At 43.1% G+C, this 26825-nt stretch overlaps 1 protein-coding gene across 3 annotated transcripts in view; it reads right to left on the reverse strand.

Annotated features, from left to right (window-relative positions):
- The window catches only part of Slc35f4 (solute carrier family 35 member F4), a 320519-nt gene that overhangs the window by 222112 nt on the left and 71582 nt on the right, over positions 1–26825 (reverse strand). The window contains exons 1-2 of one of the 3 annotated variants that reach the window (XM_063241315.1): positions 13167–13263; positions 11711–11831 (exon numbers count right to left, since the gene is read on the reverse strand). In XM_063241315.1, coding sequence (XP_063097385.1) covers positions 11711–11786 — 76 coding nt within the window. In that variant the 5' untranslated portion in view covers positions 11787–11831; positions 13167–13263. Of the gene's footprint in view, positions 1–6106; positions 6276–11710; positions 11832–13166; positions 13264–26825 lie in introns of those variants that run through there. The other 2 variants (XM_063241314.1, XM_063241313.1) reach the window with 2 other exon arrangements.

The raw sequence follows: 26825 nt of genomic DNA on the forward strand, positions 1-26825 counted from the left end.
CTATACAAAATAAAACCATGAGCATGTGTCATTGGGTTAAAAAAAATAGAACTGAAAAGATATGTACCAAAGTGTTACCACTAATCACCTCTGAGTAGTGAAGTCCTGAATAATTATGTTTTAATCTCTCTTTGTTTCTCTGCCTTCCAGATTTTCTGTATTAAGCATATGTTATTTGGCAATTAGGGAGAGGGTGGGACGTGCGTGCTAAAATAGAACAATGTGAGCTGAGCTCAGACAGGGCATGCTAAGGAATCTGGATGCTCTTCTATGGAAAATGAAAAATGATTCCAAGCATTCGGTCAGGGATATGAGATGAACAGATTTGCACTTTAGGGAGGTGTTATTTAAGTGTGAATGGTAGAGTGGAAAAATTTGAGCCTGGGCCAAAGATTGGGTGGGTAAAACTAACAGTGATGGGAGGGATGGAAAGAACATATTCTGTGGAAGAGGCAGAACCTGCTAACTGAAAACCGGGCAAGAGGAAAGGGCAAGGTTCGTAACTCCAGGTTTCTGGTTTGAGCAACTGCCCAGACACAGCTATCAGATCTTGAAAAGTATAATAAGGTAGAAAAGGCACATCTCAGGAGAATGATAAGTTCAGCTTTATGTGTGCGATCCCAGGAGGATATACAAGTTGGAATGCTAGTAGGAAGTTTGAAATGTGAGCCTGGGTTCAGAAAAAGTAGACCAAGACATACACACTCAGTAGATGCTAAGTCAGAACAGCTGTCAGAGAGCTCGGAGACCTGAAGCCAAAAGAGGGTGGAGTTGTTGTTTTTTTCATTGACACATAATATTTACACATATTTCTAAGATACAAGATGATGTTTGCATTCACATACACAATGAGTAGTGATCAGCTCAGGAGATTTAACGTACCCATATCTCAAATTTTTACCATTTCCTTAGGGTGAGTACATTCCAAATTCTTCTGTTCTAGAAATGGGTAAAAAAAATTTTTTTTTTTAGAAAGGAGCTAGAGCTGATATCAGAGCAATGGGAGGAAATGTTTCTCTTAAATCTGCAACCAGCAATGGAAAACAATCACAGATGCTTTTTAAAAAAAAAAAAAGGTCAATAAATACAAAAGACAAATAGAACAAAGAAATTCACTGGGGCTCATCTGGGCCCAAAGGCAGGATAGAAGGCAACCTAGAATTTATCGAGGGATTTCCTATTGGGCTTTGTTGAAAGTTGTCAAAGCTGATGACTGCATGACTGTTGCAATACAGTGTTTTCAACCTGCTTTCTTATACAAGAAAACTGATGTCCACCGAGAGGAGCTCCAGGCCCCAGGCCTCTCACACAGTCTGCTTCATCCTGTCTGCTGTCAGGCTATAATCAGCCTCCAAACAACTAGTTCCCTACACACAAACACACCACTTCCTTATACAAATGTGCAAAAAAGACGGTTCACCTCCAAAATATCAATAATGAAACCCAGAAAACAAATGGATTTACCCTTCCTCTTGACTTATGAATTTCCCTCTGAGTTTATTTCCAGCTAGTGTCCACTAGTTTTTGACACTACTGATTGCCAATCCAGTGATCACATCAGCTTCTCATTATCTCTTAGTATTCTGATTTTGTTCTCTGCACAGCAGGCTTCAATTCCATGGCCAGCCAGCATACCTGTTTGGTATATAGCCCCTTGTCCTATTATTTTATCACACCCATGGGATACTCTTCAGTTCTGGTTAACCTGCTCTCCACTTCCGCCATCCTTTGTTATGTAGGGTTATGCAGGATGTAAAACAACCTCTCCTTGGTTCTTAACTGCATGACCAGAAGCTCTAAATGGGCCTGCATGCTGTCAGACAACCTTGTGTGCTAGCCTGGCCCATTCACCTCCCTGGTTCATTTTAACTCTTCACAACTTCTCTTCCAGTTCCCACCATTCCCTTTGCTTCCTATTTGGAAGAAACTAACGCAACCAGAAGGGAACCTTGACAGACTCCCACCACCTCAGGAGTTCTGTCTCCATGTTCCTATCTAAAGTAACATCCTTCGTCTTGCACACTAGATGCCAAGTCCACTCTCCCTGGCATCACTCATTTTTCCTAAACTATTGAGTCACTCTCCTTTGCATGTGAATACACTGCCTTTTCTTCCAATAAAAATAAAATTCTTAACCCCATTTTTTCATTTCTTCTGCTCTCCTTTGCACAAAAATCTTTAAAGTGTGATCAATACTTATAGTTTCCAATTCCTCTGCTTAATATTCTCTTTCTTACCCACTCCTTCATACTGGAGGTTCAACCCAGAGCCCTTTACATTGAGCTACATCTCCAGCCCTTATTTATCTTGAGACAGAATTTTGCTAAGTCATTGAGTGGCCCAGACTGGTCTCAAGCTTGTGAGACCAGTGCACAGAGAGGGGCACTCTCCTTGCCTCAGGCTCCCAAGTGCTGGGATTACAGATGTATGCTGTCATGCCCAGTTCCCAACTCTCATTTATGGAAGTTCTAATACATGTCATCTCACCTGCTCTTGTCCAGATTCTTCTCAATGTCACCAGTGAATGACCTCAAATGCCAGACTGATGTCAGTTACTCAGCTTAATTGTATGCTAGTTTCATCTAATCCTTTCCTTTTGAAGCTCTTTCTTCCCTACATTCCAGAGCATCACATGCTCTCTAGGAAGTCCTTCTTGGTCTCTTTTAATGATCGCTGCTCTTCTTCCCAACCTCTTCATATTAGAAAGTACCAGGGTTCAGCACTTGAACCTCTTCTGCACATCCATGTAATCCTTGAAGAGCTCATGAGGCCTCACGTTTTAAATACCACATCACTAGTGTACATCTTCAATAAGACCGCTCTGAATTCCAAGCTTAGTCTACATCTCCAATACATTTGACAGTTCAGAAGAGCCACCTTGATCCCTCAAGCCCTGCCCCTCAAGCTTCTGTATCTTGAAGCCTTTCACATTACTGGTACCAATTCAAACATGGTCAATCCAGACTACCTAGATCAACTTTTATTCTTCTCTTTCTTGCCAGTACCTTACCTAGTCCATCAGGAAACCCTCTGGGCTCTAATTTCATATTTTTTCAGAATCTGACCACCTATCACCACCCCACTGTAATCTCTCACCCTACCTACTGCAATAACAAAATAACTGAGTGTTTCCTCCACTTCTGGAGTAGCCATCAGACTGGTCCTTTGAGAGATAAGTCAAATCATATTACTGTTCTTCCAGAACCCTGCAGAGGACCTAATTCTGTTGAGTGAAGCCAAATGACTTATAGTCATGTGCGAAACCCTGCTGCGCCTGCTTCTCTGTATCCCAGGGGCCTCATCTCTAATAACTCTCCCAAGTGCCAGCCACTCCAGCCACACAGCCCTCCTCACTGCCCCTCAGAGGATGGCCCTGGCTGATCCCTCTACCTGGCAGGCCCTCCCTCAGGTGTTGAAACATCTCACTCCCTTACACTGGTCCAGTGTTGGCTCAGCTGTGACTTCCTCTATGGGGTCCTACCTGACCATTCTATGTAAAGTGTGGCTATCTCTGCCCCCAGAACTGTTTTTTTTTAATCCTGTTGTTATTTTTTAAAAGTATTTATTGCCTTGAAATATCTGAAAACCCCTATTTGTTCATTGTCTTGTTTCTTTCCACTAGAATTTAAGCTCCCAAAAGGAAATGTTTCCGTATTTTTGGTTCACTGATGTATTCCTAGTACATAGGAGATGCTCCATTAACACTTTCTGTGCAAACAACTCTATAGCCCTCATCAGACCATAAGCAACTCAAAGCTAGCCAGAAGGCTCTGATCACTTTTATATTCAGATTTCATATACATATGTACATATCTTTATTTGTGCTCAATAACTGTTCATTAAATTGAACAAGGTTTTTAAAAAGGTGGACAAATATGTCTTCATCTGTTACATTTCTGTTTTTCTTTATCCTGACTACTACAATTTTTTCTGGACAAGCTACAAGCCTGAGAGCAAGAAACATTAACATGAAGCTGCCCTTCAATGCATTTTCTGAGTTGAATCCCCACCTACTTCTGAAGAGAATGATGTTGATACCAAGAGATCATGCCATCCTCACCCCTCTTACATGACCAATCAGAAAAAGAGAAAGTCCCTTGCCTTCACATAGCATATATTCATCACGGTGGCTTTAGTCTAAATATAATCCTCCAGACGCTCCCCAAGCTCATTCCTGGTAATAGCTAAATCAATTGACCATATTGTACTGGTTTGTTTCAGTGTGTTTGTTTACTAGTCGGAGCCAGCATTAAGGGCAGGATTATTTCATGGTGCTTGGTTCCTGGCCTTCTTCCAGCTCTCTCCTCTCCCAGCCTCCCTCTGTGCAAAATGGTAAAATCTCCCTCTGCCTCTGAAAGCATGAACACCCTGAGAGTTATCAGCCTTCCCTTAATTCTCTACTTTTGCAGGGTTGTCTGCCTTCACTGAATCAGTGGCCCAAATTTCAGCAAGTACCCAGGACAAATGCCCATGCCAAACGCGTCTTTCTCCTTCCCACCTTTCAGCCACAGCCTGGGCCAGTATGATTTCCTCTTTTTTGTCATGTTATTGTATTGCAAATGAAACATATGCAGCTATTTGAGCAATTACAAAAATATAATATGAACGTGTCCTTATCTAAAATGTCATTTTTCCTTTTGGCTTGTTCATTAACTGCTGCTCTATTGTCATAAAAATTATGATGATAAACTACCCTGAGTCTTGTAATTTTACACAGATTCTACATTGTCTTGGTGACCAAAAAACCTCATGATTTCTAATTAAAATATTCAAAGGTGAAACTCAAATAACTTCTGCAAGATATACTAGTGCTTTCTCTTGTTTCTAGTATGAAAGAAGATGCCCCTTGCCAATAAAGGCGGGGAGAAGAAGTTTTGAAGCTACAGTACAAAGACTTCAAAGAGCATTCCACGGTATGTTATTTTCTTTCCAGAATATTCTAACACTGTATAATTACTTTTGTATAGAAAATGAATAATGTAAGAAGCCATTGCTAAAAGAAACCAGACAGAAACTACGCAAACCAGATTGGCCTTTCTTGAAACCAAGTGAAATATTAAACTAGAAAATATCTACATGATGAAGGTTCACAAGCAAATCACATGAATTATTGTTTCATAGACAGGGAGCTTTTAGGGGCAAAGTCACATGAAAAAATAAAGTGCTTTTCTCATCTATGTGTGAAGCTGTAAGTCCACGAGTTGTCAGAACCTGTGTTGTTAATGGCACCCCCATATCACAGAAAAATATTAGTGAGAAATCTAGGAGCTTTCAAGACATCTGGTTAAAAATAATAGCAAAAACAATTAGGTTCCACCTATTGCCATAGAAAGGCATTTGATAAAGGAAAAAGCTAAATTCCCACCTGCACGATAATTGAACCTCAGCTAGTCTCCTAGTTCAAAGAAACCGAGCTTCAGTTCAGAGGCTGGCAGAACTGTCAGCAAACCTAGTCAGTCGGTGGGGTGCTGGGCAAAAGGGACCACGCGCAGAGTGCCCCTCTTTACCCTCCCCCTAAAACTGCCACTGAGACTGAGAGCCTGGTGCCCTGGCCTGGCTCAGCTGCACAGAGCCGGATTCTGACTCCGCTTCGGGGCGGTGGGGTCCGCACCTCCCTCCCATCACCCGCGTAGTCCGCACGATCGGGACCTACGTAGGTCCCTTCCTCTGCCTCGGATACACAGCCTTCCAGAGACCCTTCTCCAGGAGCTTTTCCCGCGCTGGCAACGCGTGGGCACCCCGGGCGTGACCCCCACCGGCCGGGGACCCCCGTGTCTGCACAGTCTGGGTCCCGGCGCCGTGCGCACCGCGGCACCCAGTAGGGCCTTTGGGGCGCGGACCTGGCTGCCTCCCCGGTGCACAACCGGTCCGCCTCTCGGGGGCGCAGCCCTGGGCCGACGGCGACTGTCCCCAAACTCCCGGCGGCTCCGGCCGGGCCCCTCACTCTGCCTGTCCAGCACCGCGGACAGAGCCCCGCTCGGCCCGCGCCCTCCCGTGTTCAGCACCGCGGACAGCGCGCTCGGCCCGCGTCCAGGAGGCCAGCAAGGCGCAGGCAGCCGGCGGGGCTGCAGGTGTCCGGCCCGCGCCCCCCGCGTTCGCGTCTTACTTTTCTGGCTGGAGTAGCCCGGGTAGTAGCCATAGTAGCCTGTGATCCGCAGGATCCGGTCCTCGATGGTGGCCACCCCGTTGGGGGCCGCCTTGACGTCCATAGAGAGTGCGGGCGGCGGCTCGGGCGGCTGCGGGGCGGCGAGCGCGGCGCGGGCCGGGGCTGCGGCGGCGGCTCTGACTCCCGCGCCCGGCGCGGCCCCGGCTTCGCATCACCGCGGCGCGGCGGCCCCCACTCGCCGGCCTCCCGGCTGCCTGGCAGCCCTCCCGCCGCCGGCCGGCCGCGCCGCACAGCGCCCCCTCGCTCCGACGCCCACCGCGCCGGGCCGGCGCCCCACCTGCCGCACCCGGGAGGGGGTGGTCGGTGTGGGGGAGGAGCGATGACACCGCGCCCGGGCCGGCGGAGGGCGGGGTGCGCTGCGCCCGGGGGACTGCGGGATCCGAAGGCCGGCGGCGCACATGGTCGCTCTGGAGACGACGCCGCCGCGCGCCCCTAGGCTGGGCCCCGCTCTCAGGGTCCACACCCCCTGGGGCTGCTGACCCCGGAGCACTATCCGCCCTTGCCAAGTGCCTAGATGTCCAAAGGTCGCCTCCTGCTCTGCTCGCCTCTCCGCGCATTTTTCTCTTTAGTTCCCTTCTTTTCCCTTCTCCTTCTCTCTCTCTTTCTTATTCTTCCTTCTTGCCTTTCTTTTCTTTTCCTCCTTTTTCCATTCTCCCTTCCTTTCTAGAAGTGCACCTCACGCAGGTGGTCTGTAGAGTGACTTTCCAGGTTTGTAATCACGTGCACTGTCAGAGCCCTGCAGTCCGACCCTTGTGAGGACCTCACCGTCACACCATCCCGGGGAAAGAACCAAGGCCAGGATGTCCTTTACTTTGCCAATTCACACTGTCCTGAAGATTTTTTAAAAATTCTTCTTTATTGCTTAAAATATCAGAAAGGATGGTGCCCTTCAAAGTGCAAACAGTCGGAATCCAAAAGCAGTCGCTGCAGTCTAGAGACCTGACACGGGCGCAGACTGCCCTGCAGCCCTGGGGTTACTCGCTGCACTGGTCAAAAGCTCCAAACAGGAGCTGTGAGCAGCAAATATGATTCTCCTGGTCACAGTTTGCAATTACAACTCCTGGGGGGACAATCCTCAAAGTTCCATCTCAGGACAGACATTGGGTTATTTTTGGGGACGTGGGTCATCAGCTTAGAGGTCATTCAGTTCTCCTTCCATGCAGAGCCAGTGTACACTGGCCAAGTGTCAAGGTCTCAGAACTAGGGGCCTGGGCAGGAATGTAAGTGAAGCAGTGCAGAGCCTCTCTCAGAAACACCTGAAGAACTAGACATCATGCCGCCCACATTTCCCCCTGTGAGCCAGATAGAGAAATGTGCAGATAAATGTGCATCTAATCAGTTGAATTAGTTTAAGTACATGAAAATACAGAAGTTGATTTCACAGTGCCTTGAGCTTTACACAGTCTCAGAGCATCTGCAGAGACTGAATCTGAGAGACCACAGCTGGCAGGGAGTTCATGAAGAAGCCAGCTCCCCCTGGCAGATTCCCAGGTTAGGACAAGAGGAGAAGGTGGAAGGAACCAGAAGGATCTGTGGGAAAACTCAGCATTAAAGCAGTGGCACAGAGTTAAACCCTTCAGCAAAAATGAAGGGATTGGGCCTCTATATTCCTCATCCCAAAGTAATTTTTAACACTCTTCTTAGTTATATTATGCAACAAACTGCATATAAAACGCATGCATTGCACACATTGCACATGCATTACCCACATTAATTTTAAAAGTCCCTCTTGTTTAAAAGTTTTCCATATTATATCTATTATATCTATTATGTAATCATTCATCATAACGCAGAGAATATTAAGCTATGCATTCAACCAGAGAAATTGGGAGATCAAGCAAAAATCTGAAAACACAGGAATATGAATCTACATAGACTTCAAAAGTAAATGGTTTTGTCCCATTAATGTTTATAAATTACCTTGTCATGGTTAATGATTTAAATCATAATTTTTCTGCTTTGTTTTTAGAAACATACAGGGGAGTAGATAGAAATGTATTTGACTGGATCTGATCATAGAAACAACAAATTCAGCATAAATCTAAATAAAATAGGCATTATACCCACAAAAATCTGTATTCTAATATATACACATGCATGCACATATGTTGCTTATAAACATACATATTCTCAGACTCATCTGGAAACAAAATCTAAAGTAGCAGGGCATTTACGCACATCTTTGCAATCATCTGTAAGAGGGTGACTGAAACAGTAACTGCAAGCAGATGATGTAAGCTAGGACACACTTTCTTTTAGTGGAAGGAACTGAATTCCTACAATCAGTGCAAAGTAAACATCTGCTAGTGATAAGTACATGTTGGCAAACATGGTAGACTTTTTACCTACCTTTAAAGGTAGGACCTTTAAGGTGTTGCTTTATAGATCATTTAAAAATTTCCAGAATTTACTATGAAGGGAGAATTTTTTAAAAACATTTTTAGATGTCTGCATGCTAAGACTACCAGTTTCCACAAACACAAATGCAAATTTGTAACATGTGGATCAATTTGCCTCAAATCTACTCTGAAATAAGAAAGAAAAGGTATAACTTAATCAAGGAAAATTGAATGTGGTGTTTGTTCATAAAGTGATTCATTCTGAGAGATCTTCACATAGATTTTTAGTAAATACCAATTGTAACTTGATTTGAAGAAATTCAGTTTTGTGTGTAACTCTTCAGGAATATTTCAGTGCATGAAGTTAAGTGCATCTGTTTGTAATTCCAAGTGAGTTTTGATTCCTCAGTCATATTTTTTGATTGACTTATATCAGATTAGATACTTCTACCAGATAAGTAAAAGAAAATCTACTCATGTTATTTTAAAAAGTGCCAAATTGTATGTAAAATATTGCACATGATGGACATTTACAGTCTTTACGTCTGACTCTAAAATAACTGTGCACAAACAAATGTAATAACTTAGCACAACCAAATATAATCAATAATTGGGTAAAAATTCTAAGATAAGCAGCCTGTCATGCATCATTTTTATGACATCAGGCTACATTTCCAAAGTGTTAGTAAAAGAAAGTATGTGGAAGCTAGTCTCCCCTACTTTGCTGAGCTGCTAGGCATCAGAAACACTGCTCTTTAGTCTTCCCACAGAAGGAATCAGTTGCCTAATCCTCTGACCCCCTGTCCTAAGTTCCTTGTGTTTTTGAAAGGAGGGAAATGAGTTTTCCCCCTCTGGGAAATCAATAGAGTGTGCCTGCCTCCTTGGGATAAAAGTAGCTTGGCTGCCTGGGAAACCATAAATGTTCAAGCTTCTCTATCTAAGGGCAAACAGTGCTTTGAACAGCCTGCCTGGCTCTTCACAAAGAGTAGATTCCAAATAGTTTACACAACATCAGTGCTAAAGAGCAACTGGCTTGCAGCCAACCAAGAAACGCCCTTGGGAAAGTCATGGTCTTAGTATTCTATATTCAGAAGATCTGTTTTGAGTATTTAGCTATCAAGTCATCGGATATCCCATTTGGAATTCTGAGAAGACCTTTCCTTTCCAGTCCTAAGCATCACCTATTTCCTTTCCATCTGAAAGGACCACCAGCCAAGTGTTTATTTGGAAAGTCAGGAAAGAATCTGCTTTCTGTGGACTCTGTGATTATGTATAAAGCTCAATTCCTTAGAAATGCATTGAGCTTCTTTGAAGGAAGTCTTAGGTAATTTCAACAAATAAATTCAAATTTTAGAATGTATGCCTCCATCTCTCTATCCCATCTCTGTCTGTCTGTCTCTGTCTCCATCCCTCTCTGTGTTGTGTGTGTGAGAGTGTCTGCCTGCCTGTCTCTCTTTCTTACTGTCTCTGTTCTATCTGCCTCTCTCTTTCTCTGTGTGCCTGTCTTTCTCCGTGATGCTGAGTCTGCATGTGAGTATGGAAGGTGATTGGATCGTGGTGACACTATGCTTATCCTGCTGGAGGTGGGGCCTGCCTGGAGGCAGCTGTCTAGGGCTGTGCCCTGGAAGACCTTATTCTTAGCCCTGGCTCCTTCCTTTCTGATCAGCATGGGTTAACAGCTCTCCTCCATCCACGCCCCCACCATGCTGCTCTGCCTGGGAATCTGCTGGAAAGTGCGAGCCAAACAAACCTCTCCTCCTTTCAGTTGTGGAATTTGAGTATTCTGTCCTAGCAATGAGAAAGAGACTGATATGGTACCTGTGTGCATGTGTGTCCATTGGGCTGTCTGTCTACCTCTCTTCCTGTGTCTCCCTCCCCATCCTTTTTTCCTTTCCCTCAGCAGGACTGTGCAATGACTACAGAAATATGTTGGGGACAGTCTGTGAGGACTCAAGTCAGACCTCGCCATTGTCTAACTGTGTAATCTTGATGAGTCTCTTGAACTGTCCATGACTCAATTTTATAAAACAGTATTTACACTACTTACTTTATAGAACTATTGTGATGATTAAATGACTTTTTATTTATAATGAGATTTTTTTTTCAGTACTGGGGATCAAACTCACAACCTCATGCTTGCTAGGCAGGCGCTTGTACTACTGAGTTATATCCCCAGCCTAATAATGAGCTTATTAACAGCAACGGTAACTTCCTAAACTTAATGAATGTTGCTATTATTTTATTATATACATCCATAGAACCCTCTGAGCCTCAGTTTCCTCTTCTGAATTATAATCTCTAGTTCACAATGCGGCTGTGAAGATTGAGTGAGATAACATGAAAATGCCTTCCCAATGCTGGGCACCTAGCTTATGCCCAACAAATATAACATCTTTTGGCCTCAGCCTGGCTCTGTCCATTAATCGCTGAAGTTCATTCATATATTAACACTTCATTCACACTATTAGGACTTTCTCTGCCACAGTTGCTGTTGTGGGTCTCCTTTCATCCTTTCAACTCCAACAGTGCTCACAGGGGACAGGTCCTGTGTACCTACAGAGAAGAGGAGCCTCAGAAAGAGGAGCATCTCTAGGTCTGCAGCTCTTCCTGTCCTCTGAGAAGCCTCCAGGGTGGGAAGACTTGCTTCAGGATGAGACAGGGACAAAGGCTAGTAGTCCTCAACTGTGGGAAGGACCCAGGTCCTGCATGGTGATGATGTCCTAGGGAAGTAAATGTCCTGAAAGTGACCAGTGTGGCACTCTGCAGGAAGGCGGGCCATTCTGGGGCTCCCAGGCCCTCAGAGTGGCAGGGCCACCATCCCAGAGCAGTCACCACACGTCTCTTACCAGTGCCCAGGGACCAAAGACCAGAGTGCCTCCCTCTGCTTGAACTTAGCCATACCTCTCCCCTGACATTACAGCAACAGAGAACCTCAGTGGTACTGAGTTCACACTTTCCACTATTTTCCTTGGGAATGGAGACTCAGAATAAGATTTACAGAAATTTAAAATAAATAAAGACTTTTTAAAACCTTTTTGAACAGCTGTGTTGGTGGATATATAGTGAAACCTGCTACATACTCATTTTACAAATAAGCATTTCTATAATTTAAATGTCTAAAAATGACATACATATCACAGCTTCAAATCTGGTATATATTATTCATCACACAAGGTTTTCTATAATGCTGTTAAAAATGCCAAACCTGCGTGGTAGTCATTAATTCTGTTTGCCAAATATTTATGATCCTCCAGCATTTTAGTTATAGGGCAGCACTGCATCTCCTGTCTCCTTGCCAGTGTAGGAAGTTATGTGGTTGACGATATCTGTGAACAAAAGAAATGATTATCATCCCAGCCAGAGCAAATATGAGATATTCAGAGTTCTTCCTTTCACTCTGATGTCATGAACATTAACGTTCAATATGACTGTGATATATAAAATAAATTTACTAAAAAGATGTAGTTCAGAAGAATTTTGAATTCATTCCATAAATACCGCATTGAATTTTTAAAGCTTTCTAGATGCTTTGTTTTCCAAAGATATATGAATGATCAAAAATAACAGTGAATATTTAATTTTTTTAAAAAATGTATCACAGTAAAAGGTACATTGCCATTAATCACCCTCAATTCAAACACACTTCTCATTTTTGCCACTTTCTGAAGCAGTTCTGAAGGTCGCCTTTCATGAGCGTCTTTACTTATGCTGTCATGGTTGCCTCCGTGTCCTCAATCTATTCAAAATATCAATCTTGTCTGATCATTTTGCCTTCGAGGAAGAGCCAAGAGTTGCCCAGTGCGTCCTGCAGGGAGTGAGGAGAGTGCAGACACACCGTACTGTTTGATGAACCTGCTTCCTGTTAAATGGCAGCAGCATTCACCATACTTTTTATTACACCTCATAAAGAGTCTCACAAAAGAGGACTTCCAGAGCTGCTTCCCAAAGTGCCAAAAATGATGAGATACATTGGCTTGAAATGAGGGGGAGCATTCTGAGGAGAACTAGTGCTAACATGTCTTCTGTAGTAAATATTTTTTACTTAAACATTGACTGTCTCTTTGAGCATATCTTGCACTATGCATGTCTAAGTATCACCAGTTCCTAAAACAACTTGTCAATGAACCATACAGAAGATAAAATAAATTGTTGGAAAGAAACATAAGTAGAACAGAAATTAGAAAGAATAGAAGATGTAAAACTCATTAGGATACATCTGTCAGACAGACAGTCCAAAATAGATGTTTAATTCATCCATATCTTGAATGATAACTCTTGCCAAAAGCAATTTTTGTGCTGACTTTGCCTTTTGTTTCAAGAACTATTAACTTGCAGAAAATATAGTCGCAAGGTTTTGTTCTATTTCATCATTATTTTCAGTGTCTCTGAAACTGTCAGTGCACTTGCTCTTCAAATACCCTGAATGACACCAAAGGCATGAACTGGACATCTATCTTTCTATTCTTTTTTTTTTTTTTTTACTACCCAGCTGGTGCTAAGGAGACTCACAATTTACTGGAAAGAACATACCTCTCAGCTGCAAACCAAAACTACTGTGTTGGACACTTCGCATGGTCCAGTGCACTGTTTGCCCCCTCAGGCCGGAATGATCAATCCCACATGGATCCCCATTGACTTCAAAGAGTGAGTCAGAAGCTCACCTCACCCCACTGCCACATATCTCTAGTCTTTCTCCCAGGGCTTCACTGTCATGCCGAGACATGAAAGTGCTCCTCCTGCACTGAAGCTTGTACACCTGGTAAGACAGGGCACAGAGGTTACACAGGGCAAAACTGTGACAGTAGAGGACACACGCTGGGGTATGAATTCTCTGTTTTGGCCTGAAGGAATCCTCTGAGAAGCTGTCACTTCCGAAGCCTCTTGCCCACAAGATCATGCACTGAGTCAAACTGACCAGTCCAAATGGTAAGTTGTGGTCAGTGAGTAGCATGCCCTCCTAAAGATACACTGCGTGCATAAGCCACTGCCTCAACCTCAGGCTCTATGTTCTGGAGAGCCCAGGTTAAGACACAGACTTTCCCAGTCTCCCACTCCATCAGTGGCACATCCTAGCTTTACCAATCACACACCCCCCCAGATTCGGAATTGGAAGCTAAGTGGAGAACCCATGAGTCATGACAGAGATGGAGAGCAGCAGCTGTGGTGATGGCTGTGGCCAGTTTCCAGTATCTGTGTAAGTTTATGATCATTCAGTTGAATATTTTCATGTAAAATTATGGGTTTGGTTTTCCCCTGCTGTTTGTAGGACCATAGGAGAACTTGGTATGTCCCTGGGGTTGTGCAAACATTGTCTCAGAAAGTGTCAGTCCCTTTACAGTCTGTCTGGACCCTCAAGTTGGGCTGTGAGGACACAAATCTCTTGTGACTATCAAGAGGAGAAGTGGCTTGAAGTAATACCTACTCTCCACTAGCTCTATTTCCTATGATCACTGAAGCACTCATCACAGCATTATCAATAATAATTAGTGAAATAATGGAGCTAATTCAAACCTTAAAGGAAAAGAAACAATGGTACAATAAATGACAGTGTATCCACCGAATAGAATGTTGTGAATGAATTCAAATTATAGTTATGAAGACTATGGAATGTGAGAGAAATTCTATAATATAATGTTGTTTTAAAAAAGAGAGAATTCCAGGTGGTAAATGGATATTCACTACAGTTTTATATTTCATAAAATAATTAAGATAGTTGAAATTCAAAACATGACCATGAAATTAGAGGGCTGATAATCTTTATTTTCCAAGTGTTCTAATACACACACACGCACACACACACACACATGCACACACAGACACAAAACAAACCCTATAATTTTTCCCCAGCTCTTTGCTCTCTACTTTGGCTAATTTTATATGCCCTGGGCTGCGGTATGCTGCCCACCTGCACATTAATCTCTTTGGTAATTGCAATTATCTTCCTTCCAGGAGACGGGATGAAGTCTGACTAAAGGTCTCCTGTTCTTCAGACTCTGCATGTTCTCATCAATAATAAAACAGGGCTCCATGACAGCGAGTACATAAAAAGTTTTATAAAGTCTCAGAGTAGTCCTAAAATCTCTAAATTTTTAAGCTAATAAGGTGCACAGTTGTCTGGGCCTGTTATAAGTGATAACAATGCGTGTGCTCCATGAGTCCTTAGTTGGAAAGATGCTTCTTTCTTGCACTGCAGGCTGAAGCCCCTCAAAGGCAGAGACTATGTTTTGATTGCTGTCGAATAACCCATGTTTCTCAGAGTGCCTAGCAAAAGACTATGAAATCAGAACATACAGTAGATGAGAGAAATCATTGTAATAAACAAAAGCTTTCATCAGCAGCCTTGGCCGCTTTTAAAAGTCAATGCAAGGCACAGTCACTCAGGATGGGGTGACTGGTCTCCGACCGGGAATGTGATAACTCACCTAGTCATACGTGAGGATACTGAGCCTGCAGGGCTCAAAGCTCCGAGGCCTCCAGGGAGTCTCCTTCCCAGTGGATGGTCCTTCCCATGACACTGCACAATGCCCTCGCTGGGCTCCGAGACTTTTTACACACCATCAAATCAGATACACCCATGCCCTCATCTTTCCCCTCCACTCTCCTTGACCAGACTCGCTGCTTTTCTTCGTTGACCTCCTTCTCTCTTCCTCTGACTGAAGCCTAGACTCAGCAGACAGAAGGGATGCCTATCTAAAGGCTCAGTTACATTAAGTCGGAGACAAAAATGTTCTTATTTCCCAAAATCTGTGTGTCTGTGTCGTGATCAATACGTTCTCACTTAACCAATTTGCCATCAAGTTGAACTATGACCCCTCTTTTGGAGTTGGTGATAGGAATAAACAAATCTATGCTTTGTGTTGCAAATGACCAGAATGATATGTTTTCTTACCATGGGGTTGGTATTTTTTTTTTTTTGTCTTTTTTATTTTTATCGGTACTGGGGATCAAACTCACGACTACCTGCTTGCAACGCAGGTGCTTATGCCGCTGAGCTAAATCCCCAGCCCCGGGGTTGGCATTTTCAACACTGCCATAAATAACTTTTGGAACTCATAGTTAATTAGGAGGTAAATCACCTTCTTTATGTGTAATCGTCTATTATTGTGTTCAAGAAACTTATCCATCTATTGTCTTTTTTTTTTTTTTTTTTGGTTGGTTTAGACAAGGCAGTCATCAGCTGGACATTCAGAAGGTGGTACATGTATGTTACTTTTCTTATTTCCTTCATTCAGTTGTGCCCTGAAGCTGCTAAGACTTGCTTACAGTGTACAGTATCAAAGCTGCACTCCTGCTGTTTAGATTTGCTGCATACCAAACAATTCCAAACATTAGCAATTTAAAATAAAAAATCATTTATTAGTTTTCATAACCTACTGGTTAGCTGAATGGCTCTACTGATCTGACCAGGTGTGCTTGAACTTGGTTGGGCTTGCTTATGCATGTATGGTCAACCAGCAGATCAACTTGGAACTGAATAATCTGAAGACAGTTCACATGTGTTCTAGGCTACAGTATCTCACAGTCCTGTAGGCTAGACCAGGCTTGCTCATGCTAGCAGCAAAGTTCTAAGACAGAGTCACATATGTAAAGCCTTTTGAGATTTAGACTCTATATTATTTCTGCCATACTCTATTGGACAAAACAAGTCACAAAGCAGGCCAGACTGATAAGGCAGAGATGGGGTGTTGGGAGATGACAGCCGATGGGATTGCAGCAAAGAATTATGACCAATTCTGGATTCTACTGCATCTAAGCAATGTAATTCAATATCACTGTGTTCAGTAGACTAACCAGAGACTTCATGAGAATGTCCTTTTTTGCATAATGTGACATTTCATAGAACTCCTTGATTCTAGGTCGGAAAATAATGTCCCAGTTATGGGTTAATAGAGGTTTAATTTCATTAAGCAAAATCTAGCATTAAAAGGTTACTGTCAACACCAAGGTTTGATGCGAATAGAGACTGAAACCTTTTTCATGGCATGTAATTCCAAACCTGACTTCAAAATGGGGCGTAAGAAGCTGAACACCACACAGGCTCTATCTGCATAAGGTTGGTACAGTCAGACAGAACAAGAGAGGCGGTGACTGAGACTCAGCAGGGCTCTTCCCTCGAGGACTGGGACAGGGAAAGAATGTGGACAGGAAAAGCTGGGATGACTTCTGTGTGTACTCACTATGGGACATGTATGATAATTTATAGCAAAGAATTGATTGACTTCCCTCCCCCACTATATTTTTAGTTTCTTAGGGACATAAATAAATCTTTTAAATCTAGACTTCTTATATATAATGCAGAAACTGGCTGTTATAGAAACTGGTAAAGGGAAGAAATTATTCCTGACTTAGAAAAAGATTAACCCAATATAACCACGTTCAGATTTTTCAAATGTCTGTTTGCAAGCAAATACTCAAAAGATTCTGCCACATAGTAAGGAATAGAAGTGAAATAGATGGGAAAAAAGGGGATTTCTTACAAAGCCATAAAACACTGTTGTCCAGTGAAGTCCAAAGGAAAAAGTTGGTGATGTTCAAGTCTGTTTGGAGCCATTGAAACTGGAAATTGAACACATGTCCAGGGCTGTGGCATGGCCAGGGTATGGCTGATCCAAGAACAAAGAGATGTCTCAAAGGGGAAGATAAGGTCACAGCTGAGGATACCTAGTACCAACTCCAGTTAACTAACTAAAGACTGTAGCTGCAGGCATTTGACTCCTGTGGTGAAGTGTAATATGGAGATCTCCTCATAAGATAGTTCTCCTAACTTAAACATAACCTGTTACCTGGCAAAATCCTTGAGCCACTCCCAAGGTCTGTCCAGTTTCCAGCATTTTATACTCTAGCCCCTTCCTTGTTTGAAGACTAAATAAATATGGGCCACCCAGAGACATTGCTTGTCTTAGCACCCAGAGTCTCAAACTCCGCAGAAGGTTTGATTCTCCTGGAGCCCTAAAATCACACCATTTATCTCATTTATTTTAAGCCTTTACTGTACACTTACTTGGGAGCTTGAGAATCTAGGCTAGGTCCCCAAAACAAGCCATAATCCAAAAGAGAAAGGACTGAGAGATGCATGTTTTTACTTAATAAATGAAGAGATTCCCTTGGATTTTTTTAATTTCATCTAAATTTTCAATTTATAAGTAAATACTTAAAAGTAGCTATATATCCAATATTAACTTCTTTACTGTTCTCTGACCCAAGAGGTTCTTTTTATATTATGATAATTATTTCTATTCAAACTCCTTCCAAAAGGTACTGGCTTATAAAGGTACCACATTGCAAAATTTAAAATAATAAAAATAAGCAGTTCCTTTCTGAGACTTGGAAAAAAGTAAAATTAAAAATAGAACCCAGAAAGTAAAGTCAGGATGAAATCAGGAAGAGCCAATACACTTTTCTAGAAGCAGCAATAATTTGGCTTGAGGCTTCTTGGACACCAGCAAAGGATGAATCTGTGGTTTCTAACACTATTTCTCATAGTTACAGGCTCAGTCAGGAAAGCACAAGTTATTTCCAGTGTGAGCCCTGAGAGCAAATCTCCCCAGACAGGATCCTAAACAAGAGCTCTCACCATTCTCTAAGCCGTGGCCCAAAGAGCAACCACAGAAAGGTACAAAGCCCCAGCCCCATACGACAAAAAGCACTGCCAAGTACAGTCACGTGGATAACACACTTCAAAAATGGCGCCTTCCTACAATTCTCCACTTTGGTAATGCAAAACCTCAGGTGTGAGACTAGTGGGCTACCTAGGCTCCGGGAAACTTTTTTAAACTGATTCTCTCAGAACAGAAATTGGTAAATACCACCAAATTTTGTTGCTAGTAGCTCCCTGTATGCCATTTTCTCTCCTTCTATGCTGCTGGCTGAGGTTGGGCTACCCTATTTTTAGCCTGGATTATCACACAGCCTTCTAATTGATGTTTCTAGGGGGTGGAGGTTATTCAGTTCCTTTTCCTAAATCACAGTCTATCTCTTTTCTCTAAAACAAAACTCCACTTAGAACAACTGAATATTTCCACAGGGCTTGGAGCATGAAGCAACACCCCTCTTCCTGAGTGCATTATTCTTCATCTCTAAGTCTGAGAGTGCACACTCCCTTCAGCTATCAAGACCATCTTTGAGATGCCTAAGAGAACCTCGCCTTCTTGCACCTCTGGGCTCTAGGGCACTCTCTTCCCTCTTTCTGGAACTCGCTCCCCTCAATTTGTCTCCTAACTTTGTCTGGGATTTCCCCTTTCCATCTTGACCTCAAAGGTGCTTCTTCATTAAAGCTGTCTTCACCTGTCTTCCTCCTCTCTTAGCTTAAATGCTGCCAGCACTGCCTCTGCATCTGTGTCTCACTATTGTGCCTCGCATAGAACCAGATACAGAGTAAACAACCTACCAGAGCACCAGCTTCATTGCTCAAGGAGTCTTTCGTAATGGGAAACGTGGCTAAGCAAAGATGCACAAGTTGATACGATCAGTCCCTTCTTACCCTACATCCAGACCTACATAAGAAGTCTAGATAGAACCAGATATTTTGTTTACTGAACCTGACTCAGAGCAGAGAAAGCTGTAGGCTGCAAGGTATAGTGGGTGGGTCTCGGCGGGCTGTCCCTGAGTCTGAGGCCTGTTCCCATCTGTGTAGAGCAGCACATGTCCTTGCATGCACACGTTTCTCTTAAACATATTAATACCATTAATCAGCCTTAGACACACGTTGTCTTTGAGGTGGCTTTTGCACACATCAGGGGTTGATTTTGACTGATCTCTCAGCCGATGAGACCTCCTATGCCCCTCAGAATGCCTCTTTCCAACACTTCCCACAATGAAGACTTTGTTGTAAAACAAAAGTGAGAAGTAGCACACAAAATTTTAAATAAACAAAGTGTTCCATGTCTGTGCATAGCAAGGGACATGGTGTTAATGCAGCTGGAATCTCACTGGGCCTCTTATCTATGTAGGACCAAGGTAATTAGTTTAAGCCGAGACCCCATTTCTTAATGAAGGCATAATAACATCTATCTGCAAGGGTTATTATATGGATTAAATGAGAAAAACAAACCTAATGTAAACAGTAAATGCTAAACTCATATTAATTCCCTTTCCCTGAATAAAAGCATGAAGTTTATTGTAATGAGGATGTAAGTTTCACTTATACTGCAATTCAGGCAGAGTAAACATGACCTCTTTGTATTGTCTACACTGTATTTTTTCTTGAGCCCCTACCACATGGATTTTGTGTTTAAAAGAAGTCCGGTCCATTGTGGTTTAATAAAATAGATAATTTAAGTACTCGATGTTGGTGCTCCGCAGTCTTCCAGTGTCATTGTTCTTCTCCCTTCTTTTAAGCCTCTTCCTCAGGCTTTCGTTAAGACGGCTTCAGGGACATGTGAGGAGTGCACCTTGCACAACCTCCCGGGACAGTGGAGGTGCTCAGTTCTCTCAGCCCCAGCATGGCTGGGCAATCTCCAATGGTTGCTGGCGGCCCTCCTCCTGCCTACGGCACTCTCACGGGACAAGCTAACCCTGACCTCAGCTTTCTCCAGAGACCCTTCCCTGTTTGGGACCCCTGCATCCCCTCCACACCGCACAGGAAGAAGAGCCTCCAGGCACATCAATGACTTGGGCACAGCCTGCCCAAGTGCGCTGCACCTGCCCCTTTAGCTGGTACAGGGTAGCCAAGCCAAAATCCCATTAGCATCCTCAGTGAGAATCAAGGAGAAGAGTCTCCCTGCCCACCTACTTCCCAACACCTGTGTGAACTCTAGAGAGGAGCATCGGACACATCCATCTGGGCTGTCCTGCAACTTGTCTCCCTTATTCTCACTGTGCCAGGACGGGAAAACGGTGGGCTTTTGTTGGACTTTGCGTATGTGATATCCCATCTTTATGCAACAGCGGGTTTCATGGTCAAGTTCTCAAAGGCAGAGAATCAACCTTCCCAAAATTCCAGGGAAACAAGATAGATTCTTCATGCCAAGGCTGTCACTGGGTTAAGCAACTCATCTGTCCCTAAAACTATAGTTGTCCAGACTACTTTCTTGCTTAAAAGGCCACATTTCACCCTCTGCTGCCCTTTGATGGTGAGCCTCACAGTTTTAAATCCACGGCAAAAGGTGACACTGTAACATGATGTTAAGGCAGTGCTGGATTGAATTAATGAACTACATTCTTCATTCCTTTCTGTGCCCCTGCTGTTTGCCATGTAACATCGCAGATCCACACATGGAAGGCTGGATGTTCCTCCCCTCTCTCAACCCTGAGTCTGAGCATGTGGCTTGCTTTTGTCAACAGCATGACCCAGGCAGGAACTTGTGCTACTGTACAAAGCATGACTTCTCATATGTTTACCCTCAGAAAAAGAGGAGGACGAAGGAAGAGCAGGAGAAGAAACAGCAACAGCCGGTCCACCCAGTCACAAAGAATAGGAGACAGGCAGCAGACACACCGCAAACAGAAAGCGCCCTCCCCAATGAGCTAACCGGGGACTATAACCAGGAAAGAAGCAAGCATTCACGGCTGAGTCTGTGTAGCTTTATTTGTTACACAATACAACTGTGGTGAGAGCCAATTAATTTGAGATGGGAGTTGGACAACACCAATTGAGCATTTGCAAAATAATCTTCCTGCCTCATTATCATAGTCCTTAGGGGATGAAGACTCCCTAGGGTGCTCCTCCATTCATGGGACAGTCACTCAAAGTTACAACATAACCTAAAAACAACATTATCATTTTGCATGTAACCTCTCCAAATGAAGTGCCGTCATTATTTAGGATTTTAACTTCAAGAATTGTGAAAGACCACATTTAGTTGCAAAAAGATGTAATAAAGGCTGGAAATGAGAAATAGGGAATTTTAACTACATGATTCACTTTAGTATTTAAAGACACAATAATTTAAGGAGTTTTTTTTTTTTTTTTTCAGCACTGGGGATAAACTCAGGGATTCTGTATTGAATGAAGTCCCAACCCCTTAGGAAAAAATGTTAAATTCTCACCTTGACTGAATGCTCACCCTTATACCCCCACAATTTTGATTTTTTTGAGCCAGAGTCGAGGAGGCAGAGCTGAAAGTCAGGTTTATACTAACGCGCTCCTTTCCTTTTCCACACCCCACTGGCTGTGCTGATCCACTTTCATTTCACTCAGTAACCTTTCCATGTCTCTAGAACATCGATTTTCTAACCAACATTCCCTTCTACATTTTCCTATTTGATCACCTCTGTTATGTATAAGCTCCAGCTAACTTTAAACTTGCAAATCGCAAATGCAAGGGAAAAGGAAACTTCTCCAACTAACAGGCCAGGTGATAGAGTTAATAATAATAGAGGATAAAAATAACTTCCAAATCATAGCCTAGCTTCCTTATGATTTAAGCTGCTTTTCTAAATTGTCTAAATTTAGCAACCACTGCAGCGCTTCCTTGGCCTTTGGATGATGTTCACAAATCCTGAATAGTTTCATATCAAAGCACTGACTGTAACTCTTCTCGGCACTTCTTATTTTCAGGGATCCAATTAAACAAAGCCAAAGGTAATCGGAGCATCTGCTCTTCCTCCATGGAGCCTGGCTTTTCATCATGGATGAAGTCACCTTTCACTGCAGTGTAAAGGCAACCAGGCAGGGTGGTTAGCTGTGGGATTAAGAACAAATCAACATAATCCCGCTGTCTCTGTTGAGGTAATCTCCACACGTGCGCAGGTTTGGAACTTGGTTAAGATGTTCAGGAATGATGGAGACTGGTGCTGTGCTGTGTTTCCTCTCCTCTCAGGAGATGCTCACCCTGAGCCATCTCCCCGAAAGAAATAGTTTAGACTTTCATCCAAGTGGATGACAGCAGATGCAACGTCTTCAACTTCTTTCCATGCTTCTTGATGTTTTACAGACATCTTACCAACGCATACAAGCAGAAGATCTCACCAGTGGGAAATTAGTTTCACCACCATGTGAATTTATAGCTCCAGTGTGCATGACAAGAAATGCAGGTAATAAACATTTTTCCTCATGGTGTTCTGATTAGTTTATACACTTAGTGTATTGGTTACTTTCTCATACCTGGCACCCAAAGTTAAAGAAAGAAAGGTTTATTTTTGCTCATGGTATCAGTCCATAATCAATTGGTTCCATGGCATGGTGACATGGCAGAGAAGGAACAGTCCATGGCATGGCAAGCAGCTGTTAAGGAGCCTATCGTCTCTCTGTCCACTTATATTCCATCCAGGCTGCAAGCCTATTTATTGATAGATAAATAGTGATATCCCTGGTGGGGCATCTCTCTTCAATAAATGCATTCAGTAATGCCTAGAACTATGCTAAACCAACTAAAGGACTAATCCATGTATTACACACCTTTAATCCATATTCAAACACCCTCAATCCAGCCACCTCTGAAAAGCCCCTCCTATGAACCCATAAGTTTTGGGGGGAGCATCTAGATACAAGCCATAATATTTAGAATAGTGTCTGCATCAAATAAGTGTTATGCAAGTATTCATCAGCATAGTTGATGTTTGACAGAATAACAGAGCTCTAAATATGTATAGTATGGGCTTCAGTAACACTGGACTTTTTCAGCCCAACTTCTATGTTGTAGCTCCTTTTTTCCCCTAAGTGTTCCTCTTGGACGAATATATACTTAAAACAGTAGCAGTGATTATTATGACAATAATATAAGAAAGAATCTAGTATTTATTGAGCATTGTTAGGCTCTAGACATTATGTTATGTGTTTTATATTTGTTGTGTCATTTAATCCTTAAATGTATGCAATGGAGTATATTATTATCTTTTCAGGAACGAACCCAAAGCTTCTCAGATGAAACCAAACTCTGATGCTGGATGTTGAAACTTTTACCATCAGGCTTCTGACCCAAGAGGGGGCTGCAGGGCAGAGATCTCCTCTTTTTTTTTTTTTTTTGAAAATGCCACAGAAACACTGGCTGGGAGTGGAGCACGGGTTTATGGAGTATCTTTTAAAACTCGTTTCTTGTCTTCAGGGCAAATAATTAAGATCTGGCTGCATCATCTTTCTCAGTCATATTGCCTGAGTGTCAAGAAGGGAAATTGCTGTCCTCCTTGGTTCTTCTTGATTTAGATTCTGTCTCAAGTGAGAACCAAAGGTTGAAAGTCTGCAGCAGGGTGGACAAAGCACAGCAAGGCTGTGACTCTGTGTAACTCCTCACTCCGAGTGTCACTTTGCTGCTCATCTGCAAAGTGACACTCTGAAGATCACATTTATCAGTTGTGGGAAATCGGCCCACCCAGAGGACCACAAGACACAGTGCCTCCTCTTCAGATGCAAAAGACAGCGCAAAGCCGTACTGACGGAATGACACTCCACATATCAGGCACACGGTTGGTGGGGCGTGCTCCCTGTCTTGCCCTGGTGGGACTCAGCAGCACAGGCTGGAGAACCACACCCTGCTGTCAAGGGTGTCAAGCTTGAGACAGTGTCCAAGGTCCAGGGCTTGGATGCAAGCCCCCTGTACCAGCTGTGCCGCAGGGGACTGTTGCTTCCGCTGGGTTCCCTTGAACTGAACCAGTTTCTTGGTGCTGCCCTGATCTCTGCTGAGAGTTGCAGGGCTGTGGACTTCCCTTCATGTAAATCAACTCACTGCTCTAATTCTAAAGTCCACAGATTGTCTACCAGAAGGCTGCTATTATACAGACTTTTAGCGATGCTTTTTGGGCCAACAAGGGAAAGTACAGCAGAGTGTGGCACCGGGCAGCGATGCAAATGGGGAAGCAGGGAACCAGTTTTTAAAAGTGCTGTGCTCAAGTGTCCTGGCTGTTTGCATGTGGAGTGTTTTCTCCGGATCTTCACCTCGTTAGTGACTTCCCTGTTTCCCTTTCCTCGCTGCCAGATGAACCTGCAGTCTCCAATCTACTCTGCCTTTACTGTGCCCAGTAATTCAGCTTTCCACCCACGCTTTCCTCACTCCAACTTGTTCCTCAACCTTCCATGTGGCCCAAAGCTTAGTAATAACTCTGTTAAAGGACGTGGCCATTTTATCCAGGCTTTTGCCTTTAGCTATTTAAACGCTAGGCAGTCACGCTGAAGTTACATTTTTTCTGCCTTGTATGGTAGGGGTCAACTTTGGGGCAAAAGTCCTTACCAATTGTACGACAAGGATAGAAAATAATGAAAAAACATTTTACTTCCTTCCTTCTTGTATCTTTCCTGTTATCTAGAAGAAGAAACTAGTAGTAAAATTTTAAAACATGACTCTGAGTTACATTAAGATGTTGACTTTTGAAAAACTCTTACTTTAGCTTGGAAATCTTCTACAGGGTGTTAGCATCCTAACTCTGGAAGCGAATTCTACCAACACCTCTAGCAAGCTTGGAGTAGATTCTTCCCTGGCTGAGCCTCCAGATGGGGACACAGGCTGGCTGCTCTCTGATGGTGACCCTTGAAGCCAGAGCTGAATTCAGCTAAGCCACATCTTGACCTCCACCATTTTGCCATAACTTGCTGTGCAGCAATTGATAACTAATGCAAGCACATTCCTCCTGGAGGCGTTAAGAGTCCATATGAGTTAAAGCTTATAGAGTGTTCAGAATAGTGCCTGGCACGCAGTGCATACAAGATAGACGGTAGCTATTAAAACGTTAAGTAATTTGGTTAAGAAATATTTGGGATATTTACAAATATAATAAATGTTCTCAGGCAAACTCTGGAATGCTATGGGAAAAACATACAGAGAGGGCTCATCTTTACTGGGGGTCAGTGAAGGATTTACTGGGGAAGTGGTGTTTATATGGAAATATGGAGATGGCAGAGTAACCAAGAGGAGAAGGACTGGCCCACACCAGGTCTGTGCACTTACGGAGCATCCTATGACAACAGAAAGTTCTAGAATGTGTCCATGCCATAGCAACTCCACAGGCAGGGATCCAGCACTTCAATGTTTCCCGTCTTCTGGGTTTCATGGCACTTTAATTCACCTACATTGCAATAAGCCCACATGTGGAAAACAGCTACAGCGCAGAGCTGGACAGTGCAGAGAGGAGGGAAGCACGTGAAAGGATGCTAAGGCTGGGGAAAATATCTTCTATCTGAACAGCTGAGGGAAGTCCAACGTGACTGAAACCCACATTACACATACTTACAGATGAAACGTCAACCACACCAATGGACACTTGAGAAGCACTTGTTCTATCCCCATTATTTGAAGTACATATTAATATATATTAATATATATTAAATATAAATATATATAATAACATCACAGTACCATGAGGGAGAACATTCACTACCTGCATTTCCTGTCATGCACACTGGAGCTATGAAGTCACATCATGGTGGAACTAATTTGCTAGTGGTGACGTAGCTAGTGCATATTGCACCGGTCTGAGCTTTAATTTCTATATAATATTGACTTTCAGACAAATGGGAGGGGTGAGAAGTATTTCGGGGTGGGCAGGGCATCTTGAACTCTCTACTCAGGTCACTGTGCCTGTGTGTACTGTAGAAATAAGAGAATTTTTAGAGAAAAAGAAATGTTGCATTGTAACAAAAAGCAACTGTACATCTAACAAGTTCTTCCTGAGAAAAAGTGTTGTTGCATGCAATGGTCTCTCTTGGAAATCTTTTAGCATTCCTGTTGTTCCTGATATCCTTAACATTGTCTGGCAGGAGAAGAGTTTTCCAACAGGAAGTCCATACCTTCTGTGTTTTGCAGTAACTTGATCAATCACTCAATGATTTTTTTCCATGATCTGTGGAGGGTCGGGGACACAGGGGTTATTTTAGTGTTGTCTTATCCTAAGCATAATAATGGAACAGCCTGTGACTAGAGCTTAAAACTTTCATAACTGAACTTCTGAATACCAAAAGCAAATGGTGGCTGCTAAGTCATGCTGGAGAGAGCTTCTGTTTGTATGCGTTGGTAAGATGTCTGTAAAACATCAAGAAGCATGGAAAGAAGTTGAAGACGTTGCATCTGCTGTCATCTACTTGGATGAAAGTCTAAACTATTTCTTTCGGGGAGATAGCTCACGGTGAGCATCCCCTGAGAGGAGAGGAAACACAGCACAGCACCAGTCTCCATCATTCCTGAACATCTTAACCAAGTTCCAAACCTGCGCATGTGTGGAGATTACATCAACAGAGACAGCGGGATTATGTTGAATTGTTCTTAATCCCACAGCTAACCACCCTCCCTGGTTGCCTTTGCACTGCAGTGAAAGGTGACTTCATCCATGATGAAAAGCCAGGCTCCATGGAGGAAGAGCAGATGCTCCGATTACCTTTGGCTTTGTTTAATTGGATCCCTGAAAATAAGAAGTGCCGAGAAGAGTCACAGTCAGTGCTTTGATATGAAACTATT

The sequence above is a fragment of the Cavia porcellus genome, unplaced genomic scaffold, assembly GCF_034190915.1.
Source record: "Cavia porcellus strain 051 isolate PalLab524CR breed Dunkin Hartley unplaced genomic scaffold, mCavPor4.1 scaffold_31, whole genome shotgun sequence".
NCBI classification, from domain to species: Eukaryota; Metazoa; Chordata; class Mammalia; order Rodentia; family Caviidae; genus Cavia; species Cavia porcellus.